Genomic DNA, 9,244 nt, shown 5'->3' on the forward strand with positions numbered 1-9,244 from the left:
AACCGGACATGACCGCTACCCCGGGTTGAGCCCCCCAAGGAAGATGCCTCCGGGGAACCCCCCCGACGCCCTAAGCCTGTCCCTACCCCCACACCAATCACAACAGTGAAGGCGGGACCAAACTATGACCCCCCCACCCCCACTAGGTGATGGAGCCGATCAAAGGAGCTATACTGTTAATACTGTTAATGCTTAAATAGCATTCACACTAATTACCCGAGGTGACACAATGCTCATCTGCTCTGTGATTGGTTCATTCAGGTAGAAGACATCATCGTCGATGACATCATCAGCCTGGATTCGAGCCTGAACGACGAGTTTCTGACGCTGATCGACTCGGAGCTGCAGCTCGCCAACACGGTAACGCAACACGTGCACAAACACACTCGAAAACATCACACGGTGCATTCTCTGGTTTTACTTTTAAACGACGTGATGACTAACCGACAAACAGAAACAAACTCCTCCCCATCATCATCATCATCATCCGCCTCCTCAATACCCTCCAACATGAAGGAAAACACCACACCGGCTGGAGCTGTGACGTGTTACTGTAACAATAAAACAAACCAAACCCACTTCTGATGATCGTGTCTGAGCTCAAGCAACACTGCCCCCATCAGGTCACGTTGGGAAATACAACCCTGTTCCCTTGTTCAGTTATTAACGAGGAACTTTTTAAAATTACCCTCTGCAAAAATGTAACTTGAGCTTTCACCACCAGGGGGCAGCTTTTTATATCAGAGGCTTTTAGTGTAGCTGTGGAAAACTACTCCGGTTTTTGTTATTGTTTCGCTCTAGATTTGATCTCTTCTCTGCAATCGAGCGTGGGTTCTTTCTGAGAGTTTGTGCTGGTGGTGAAAAGGAGTTCTTTCCAGGTGCTTCAGTCACTGTTTGATGTGCCATTCACTCAAACGCCTGTCCTTTACAGCTGCTGCTTCCTTTGTTTCTCATGTTGTGCTCAGGGCAGATTGGATGGATGATACACTGGTTGGCTGACCTCTCCTGTGGTACACGTTGGTATTACATACTCGGATATAAAGTCCAGTTTCACTTCCCTGCAGGCTGACTCATGTTTAATTCAGTTCACACATGTTTTTAATTTAGTTTATTTTGATGAAATTTCAGTATATTTCTATATATTTTATTAAGTCTTTAATAAAGTTTTTAAGTCTGTGGGTTATCATATTAAATAATCAGGATCTCAGCAATGTTGTGAGCAGCTCAGTGGCCCAGTTTCATTTCAGCGTCAGCCCTTGGCTTTCATTCTGGTTTAAAGTTTTAACAAACAATAATACTATTTCACTCCATGGTTAAAGCTCATTTAAATGAATTAACTTCAGTTTTAATTCATTATCCAAATATTTTCACTCCTGTCCTCACAGCTGAAAGACTTTGGTGTTATGAATGACTGCTGTACGACTGCTGTACAGCTGCTGTGGGCCAGATTTGTCCTATTGGTGAGATAGTTTTGGCCCCCGAGCCACATGTTTGACAACATGTCAGATTAGAAAACTCATCAGGAACATTACTGAGGCAAAGAATCAAGGCAGAATTAAGGTAATCTAAATACAGCCTGACTTTTTTGTGTGGGTTCTGTCGCCCCCTGCTGGCCATCACCTGGAGGAAATGCAGATGTTTCGTATGTGTGAAGCTGCAGTGACAGTGGAGGTGGAAGAGGCTGTCACAGAGTATCAGTTCAGCTTTCCAGACTTCCTCGTTTTTGTGGGTGGAGACACACGGTGCGTGTGTCAGGCAGATAATAAAGCTCTCTGGGAGTTTTCTTTTTTTGCTTTCTTTCTTAAAGAGACGTTTCCTCATTTTTAAACAGTTGTCTGAACAGAAAGGGGAAGCTCAGCAGCAGCTCAGCGACTCGCTGTGTGTCTGTCCGTGTGTGTGTGTGTGTGTGTGTGTTTGTTTGCATGTGTGTTTGTGTGCAATTAGCAAGATGAGGATTTTGGTGTTACTGCCCGACCATGAGAAGAGGAGGATTAAATCAGAGGTAAAATGTCCAGCTTGTATTTTTTGAGTTTGGGGAAAGTTTGACCTCTGACCTCTGGACTGCAGCTGCTCATTGAGGAAATGCAGCATAGTCGCCTTAAAGAGAAAACCGATTAAAACTGGGTTATTCATCCAGATTGATGCCGTGTCTGCTGGTTTGCATTGTTTTTATACTTTAAACACATCACTCTCAGCTGCTTTTTAAATGTTTTATAGGCTTATCTGTTTAATCCTAACTTTTTTTCATTCTCTGGAAACCTTTCTTGTAATTTCTCTATAAATCTGCTGCAGTTTGGCTGTAGCCTCCAGATGTTTCCTGCTCCCTTTGGTGCCCAGAATCAGATTTTTCTTTTGAAAGTGCCTGCTGTTTAAATTTGAGTTCTTAAGGAAAGCTGGCGTTTCCTAGAAAGATGATAAGAGGAGCTCTGAGCTGCAGGGCTGTGCCGATACGCACGGTAGTCAGTCAGCATTCATTCAACTGAAGTTTCTGCTCAACAGGCTGCAACACAAGATAAACTCAGCGGCTGATTTGTTGTCTGACTTACAGTTTAAGTCGCTGCAGTAAAAGAAAGTGCTCGGCTATTATTTAAAATGTATTAATCTAAATTAATACTTTTCTCTGTGCTGGAATTATGTCAGCAGTTAGCTTTCATTTCACCCGCCTCTCTAATAAAGATCAACTTCTTGGTTTGTATTGTGGTCTGGCGAGATTTGCATTTCTTCCTCTTTCAGGCTGTTTTAGCTTTGGCTGTGCTCTTAATGCGCTCTGATTCCATATTTTAAGAAATCTTTTAGTTAAAATCGAGGGTACCCATAAACTAATGATATCGCTAACTGGGTTTGTGTGGTAGGGAACTGAATTTGTAGTAAATCCCAGTTTAAAGAGGAATTGTTCCACTCGTCCAGTATTTTCTGTCATATATGTGATGTTACAAAGCCTGATGTTCATATTAATTATGAACGAGATTCATATTGCTCGAGTTATTTTATATTATATATTTTATGCAGTCACGCACAAAAAACAAAGCACAGCCACCAAGTACAGCTAGCACTCAGTGCTGCCCCTCTGTAGGCTGCTGGAAGCCGGCCAGTCAGAAGAAAGTGTGGATTATTAGATCATTTGGACGGAAGCAGTCACAGCTACTTTAGTTGAGTCCAAGAAGTGGAAATGATGATTGGAAACCTTTGACTTCAGATACGATTGAACCTCAAATGTCGCTATAAAATCTCTTTTCTTGGTAAACTTTGACACAGTACAGTTTTTCAGCATAATTATAGTAAGTAAAGATTTAGTTCCAAAGAGTAACCAAATACAATTAAAATGACAATAAAATAAGGTTAAAAATAAATAATTTTTTTTTAGGTTATTTGTATAAAATAGCATGAAATAAAACTCACAGCCAGGCCCTGATTTACTGTCATTTTTGTATTTTGATCTCAAATGAAAATATAAAGAAGCTAAAATGTTGATGAAGCTCTTAAAAATGACCCGTAGAGGAGATTCATCCCCAAACAGACCGTCCAGGCCGGGAGGAGCTGGTTTCTGTTTCTGTCCCTGTTATCTGCGAGCCAGTTGTTAGCACAGCTTCCTGTTCGATCAGCAGATTCCTCAGTTTCTGACTTTAGTTGATGAGAGCTGACAGAAAAGTCAGACCTTATTTCTGCTCCACAGTTCATCGGCTACACAGAGCTCAGGAAAAAACAGTTTTAGTTCAGCGTGGTTTTAAAGTTGTCGCGGAACACTTAACTGGAGGCTCCTGATTCAGTGTCCAGTTGCTCAGTAGTCCATCCACGGTGGTGGTTTGACTTCCATGTTATTTAACCGCAGCTAATTGCAGAAACTGTGACCTCTGACCTCTGTGACAGCAGGTTAGCTGCTCAGACTCACCAGAGTGACGTGTATGTGTGTTTGTGCATAAATTTGTGTTTTCTGGACTTCGCTGTTGACAGGAGGAGGGGGGATAATCTACCTGTCACTCATCTGATTCTGTCCTCTGATTGGTCCATGCAGCTCCCTGATCCTGAGAACTTGCTGGACGGGTATGGTGGCAGCGTCGGGAACACCATGCCTACGCTTACCATTAGTAACAGCTGCCCGGCCAACCTGCATGCCGTCAAGAGAGAGCTGACTGGTAAATATCACACACTCAGGTTACATGTTACCAGATACCATAGACTGTAGATGAAAGATGATGGACAGTTGGGCTTTGTGGACTCTGCATTTTGTGCTTTAGCTTCATCACGTTGGGTTGCTATCTTTCTGGAGCCAGAAGCAACCGTACTTGGATATGAGGAGGGAGTGCTAAGTTTTAAACCTAGCAAGCTTGGTTAGCGAGCTGTTAATTGGCGCTAACAGATGAACAAAATGCTAGAAGGGTAGTACCACACTGCACAGTATTATTCCATTTCAGCGAGTGCAATTCGCAGCAACATCATTTGTTGTTTCAGGCTGTAAAGATGTTTGTTTCTGCTCTGAAGCTGGACATTTCAACACGGAGGTCTGTAGGGTTTACTTGCTTTTGGAGCCAGCTTTAAGTGGTCATTAGGGGAACGGCAATTTTGGGCTTTGCTGTGTTGGCTTCAGTTTTCAGCCCTGGAGTTGCTACTTGGCAGTTATGCATCAGTCAGGCTGTGAACCTGCAGACTTCTCATCAAAGAGGATGTTTGTCAGCTGGACAAGGAAGCATTTTCACCATACGTGATTTCCAGGAGCTCGAGCTGCAGACAGAAACTTATAAATATGCAGCCTCTGATTAGACTTTGAGGTCTTCCGAGTGCATTAAATCACCTGCAGGGGGCGTCACAGTGACCACAAACACAGTTTACGTGAAAGCTTTTCAGATGAAAGCATTGTAAAACACAGACTCCTTGCAGGAGTGAGCTGCTGTGATTGGCTGCTCCTTCACGACGATTTGTGTCTGTCGTCGCGTTGCATCGTTCCAGGGTGCCGGGAGCGAGGCCCTTCGCTCTGTGTTTCCCTCTGTGCTTCCCTCTTGTTCCTCCTGGCTGAAAATGTGTTCTTAATTTTGATGAGTCAACATCACGACTTCCTCTGAACACGCACACACGGCCACGGCAGCCACTCGTATTTTCCCACATCATCAGTTCCAACTTCCTGTTCAGTCAACATGAACTTTTTGTCCAAGCTGAAACTGACATTCTGCTGTTTCTACGCTACAAAACAAGCGACATTAAAAAACACATGAAACAGAACTGACAGCTGTGGCTGCAGCAGAGAAAAGTCACTCACGATGAACTCATGATTGATCAATCGAATATTGATTGCGATTGATTTTTGATGTTGTTGTTGCAGAGGTGGAGTCCAAAGCTCTGATTAAAGAAAGACAGAAGAAGGACAATCACAACCTCAGTGAGTACGGCAGTATTACTTCACCAGCCAATAAAATATTTGTGTGTTACTGTGTGGCATTCTTTCAGCAGATCTCAGAGGTAGATGTGAACCTGCAGGTTTCAGGTGTTTCTGATTCCTGACATGCTTCAGTTTTACAAAACTGACTGACATACTTGTGCCGACACACGTGCACGCTCCACTATAGAGAGAAATCTTTGGCTACTTCGCAGCATGTTGGTCGGTCTGAGCCGACTGGAAAACGCGTCTTAAAAGAAAAGCAGTAAGAAACATAAACTCTCTATAAAAGATTATTAAAAACAAATTAAACTACTAAATCTTCAATTCAGTTTAAATATTCACATCATAAATATCATGTTCAATATAGACAAAATACAAGTCATGACAGTGTTACGAGGCGGAGGTGGTCACAGGTGTGACGTTCTATGTTTTAACACGTCCTTTCTGTCACCTCCACATCCACAAAGTTACTGGACTGTGGATCTGTTTATTGAGTCTGTTGTGGCCACTGCAGACTCATAAAACATCCTGAGCATCATCCAGCAGATGTTAAAGATCCTCAGCAGTCTTTGTTGAGGGCTTCAGAGTTTGCAGTGAAGCCCAGTTTATTGTCAGTGTGAACACTGAGCTTTGTTAGGAAGTTGCATCAATGAAGTGTGCAGGTATCCTGCACAGGCAGAGATATCAGCCCAGCACAGACTGATAAAACACTGTGACTCCCTAAAACTATATCACAAACCTCCTGGATGATCCGTACTTCACAGTAAGTCGTATATTTGTCACATAGTATAATTTAAATGCTCCAAAAGCACAAACAGTTTAGGCTTCCACTTCATTGACTCCAGTTAGCAGAAGGAAGTCCTAGCATCCTCCCGCCCCCATACGAAGTCTAAAGAGAACTGGCTCACTTTCGGAGCCAGCCTCGAGCCGCGCCCTGCTTGGCAGCAGATAACTTCAGGTGAGAGAGAGCGTCACATACCGCTCTGCTGCAGCGCGTCTCGGTTTGAAGCAGGGAACAGAGAATTTTCTCCGTCTGTAATAAAAGATGTGGAGAACATCCGATCGAGACTCATTCATCTGATTGTTCTCTCATAGCTGAAGAAGTGAAACTGGTGACTGGGAGCATTTCATTAAAAAAAAAAACACCAGTTGGAGGTGGGGTGGGGGGGAGGTGCGTGACGCCATGAAGTGAACTTTTAAGGGTCAGAAACAATCAGTATTGCTAAAGGAAAACTTTGATATTTGATGTAAAAATTCAAATTTGATGCAGATGATTTGAAGGCACGTATCTGTCCTAACTGAAGCCTGAGATCTGCTGACTGTCTGATTCTTATTCCTGGTTTTTTTTGTCACCTTTGGTTTCAAAATGCTTCTGTTGCTGCTTTTATTGCAACAGTTTTCCCGTGCAGAGTTGTATAACTCCTGCCGAATGCATTGACATCTGCACGCTAAAATAATGTCGATGTGTTCCTACAGTCGAGAGGAGGCGGCGCTTCAACATCAATGACCGGATCAAAGAACTCGGAGCTCTGATCCCTAAATCCTCTGACCCGTTAGTAAACGCTGCACACTCACACTCTGTACACTTACACTCCTGCTGGTACCAGTAGTACAACAAAAGCAGAGACATAAAGAGGCTACAGAGACAAAGGCACAGATTTTGCACTTGATTAATCAGTGAGATGTTGGCTTATTTAAAGTGATACAGCTGACTTTTTCCATTTAAATAATCTTTGTAAGTTTTATTTGAAATTGAAATTTGATATATATTGTTACATAGACTTTACTTTTAGTTCAGCACTCATGTCTGTACGTGTTGGCAGCAGCACCTCGTTATCCTGCCGTGTGTTAACGAGGCACTGAATGTGATTGGTGTTTTAGTGAGACGAGGTGGAACAAAGGAACCATCCTGAAGGCGTCGGTGGATTACATCCGCAAGCTGCAGAAGGAACAGCACAGAGCCCGAGAGATGGAGGAGAGGCAGAGGAGGCTGGAGAGCACCAACCATTCGCTGATGCTCCGCATACAGGTGAGCAGAGGGGGCGGGGTGTGGTGGTGGTCTGAGTTACTGTCCTTGTCCATCACATGGACGTAGCTGCAGCTTCACAAACTCTAATTTCTTTGTTTTGCAGGAGTTGGAGCTTCAGGCTCGCGTCCATGGCCTCTCCTCTTCCTCCTCCAACTCACCTCCCCCGAAGTCCTCCTCCTCCTCTCTGGACCCCCAGACCCTGCTCTCTCCTCCACTGCTTCACCCCTTTTCCTCTTCCTCCTCCCCCTCCTCCTCCTCCCTGGTGACTCCCTCTCTGGGTCTGGATGCTCTGACTTTTACGGACCTGGATGAGTCTCAGGGAGCCGCCACTGTTTTCTCCCCAGACCTGATGTCTGACATGGGGCTGACTGACCTGAACGGCCTGGGGGGCCTCCTGATGGAGGACGGGAGCGGGGCAGGAGTGATGTCCGACCCTCTGCTGTCCTGCGGAGCTTCGAAGACCAGCAGCAGAAGGAGCAGCTTCAGCATGGATGAGGATCTTTGATGACCCCATCGCGCACAGGGATCTGATTGGCCAGAACTGAAGGCGGGACTTCATTTTAAATTTTCTTTAGGGAACTGCTTTTCAATCTGTGACATCAACAAAGCAAAAAACACACCAAGGTGATGCAGTGTAACAGAAACCATCAGCATGTCTTCCAGGGGACTCCCCTTTGTCCTGAAGTGTTGTTGTCACAGCTGTTGTTGCAAACCCCAGTGTCAAAATTATGTTCAGGTTCCTCACACGCACTCACCTGAACTGCTGAGACTCAAAGTGACTTAAATGTGGATTTACGAGGTTTTATAAAGTAGTCAAAATACTGAGACATTGATTGTGCCTCAGTTCATTCCTGTAAATATAAATGAATCTATAATCACTGTGCTGGAAAACTGAGTAGAGATTTTTATTGGATCAGAGGAGTCTGCATAGCTTCAGGACTTTGATTCAGTTTTATTTTTAATATATGCGCTGCCTGATTGAAACCATGTCCAGAGCAAAAAGAAGGGAAACTTTTGTAATCGGCCACCAATCCTTAAGAAAACTGTTCATTTCAGTTTGTTTCATCTTTAGAATTTTATGTTTTATTAGCATTGAGACTCTTCTCATACAGCAGCCAAATTAACATTTTAAGCTTCAATCAATTCTTGCTGATGAGTTTATAATCGTTAGCCTTCAATTAAACCAGCTACAGTTTCCATTGCTTGAGGCTAATTGTAAGCTAACTCTTAGCTGCAGGTGTTTTGTCTTCAGGAACCCTCCTATCTTATAACAGACAGGTTACCAAACAAGAACTTGTCGAGTTAGCTGTTAATGTTAAAACGTGCTCGCGTTAAAAGCTAACTAGTTACATACTGTTGTTCATATTCTCCTACCTGCTAGTTTAGTTAGCTACTGTACAGAGCTAGCTGCTATCTGTGCTTGATGTAATTAGCTCTAGCTAAAATCGTGTCATCTTAGCAGCCATGTTTGTTTGTGGAACGATTTCCTCATATGTTACAGTCGCCGATGTAAATGTGTCTGGGTTTTGTTGGAAATTTAAGGTGCTCTGCTGGTGATGCTGGTTGGGAAAAATAATACTGACTGCAGACAAGTTAGTAAGATGTGGGAACAGAGACACCAAGACACAAGATAAATGAGATCTCTGCTGATCTCTGTTACTTTATTACTGCACGATCACAACATCAGCCCAAATGGCTGCCAACATCGCTCCCTTAAATATGGCAGACAACAGCCTGCAGACTGCGGTTCATGTGCCATGTGGGATCTTTGTGTTTGTGTCTAGTTTTATTTCATTTTCAGTTACTGTTTGCCACATTTGTGGCTCCAAAACCAACATTAACCA

At 43.6% G+C, this 9,244-nt stretch overlaps 1 protein-coding gene across 1 annotated transcript in view; it reads left to right on the plus strand.

The window, feature by feature from the left end:
* The window catches only part of tfe3a (transcription factor binding to IGHM enhancer 3a), a 20,399-nt gene extending 11,161 nt beyond the window's left edge, over window positions 1-9,238 (plus strand). The window contains exons 6-11 of the mRNA XM_005747997.1: window positions 262-360; window positions 4,013-4,133; window positions 5,315-5,371; window positions 6,848-6,923; window positions 7,253-7,400; window positions 7,504-9,238. Of these exons, the coding sequence (XP_005748054.1) occupies window positions 262-360; window positions 4,013-4,133; window positions 5,315-5,371; window positions 6,848-6,923; window positions 7,253-7,400; window positions 7,504-7,905 (903 nt within the window). The 3' untranslated portion in view covers window positions 7,906-9,238. The remainder of the gene's footprint in view (window positions 1-261; window positions 361-4,012; window positions 4,134-5,314; window positions 5,372-6,847; window positions 6,924-7,252; window positions 7,401-7,503) is intronic.
* Window positions 9,239-9,244: the final 6 nt, after the last annotated feature.

This window comes from Pundamilia nyererei, unplaced genomic scaffold (assembly GCF_000239375.1).
Source record: "Pundamilia nyererei isolate P.nyererei 1_Seehausen unplaced genomic scaffold, PunNye1.0 scaffold00210, whole genome shotgun sequence".
Lineage (NCBI taxonomy): Eukaryota > Metazoa > Chordata > Actinopteri > Cichliformes > Cichlidae > Pundamilia > Pundamilia nyererei.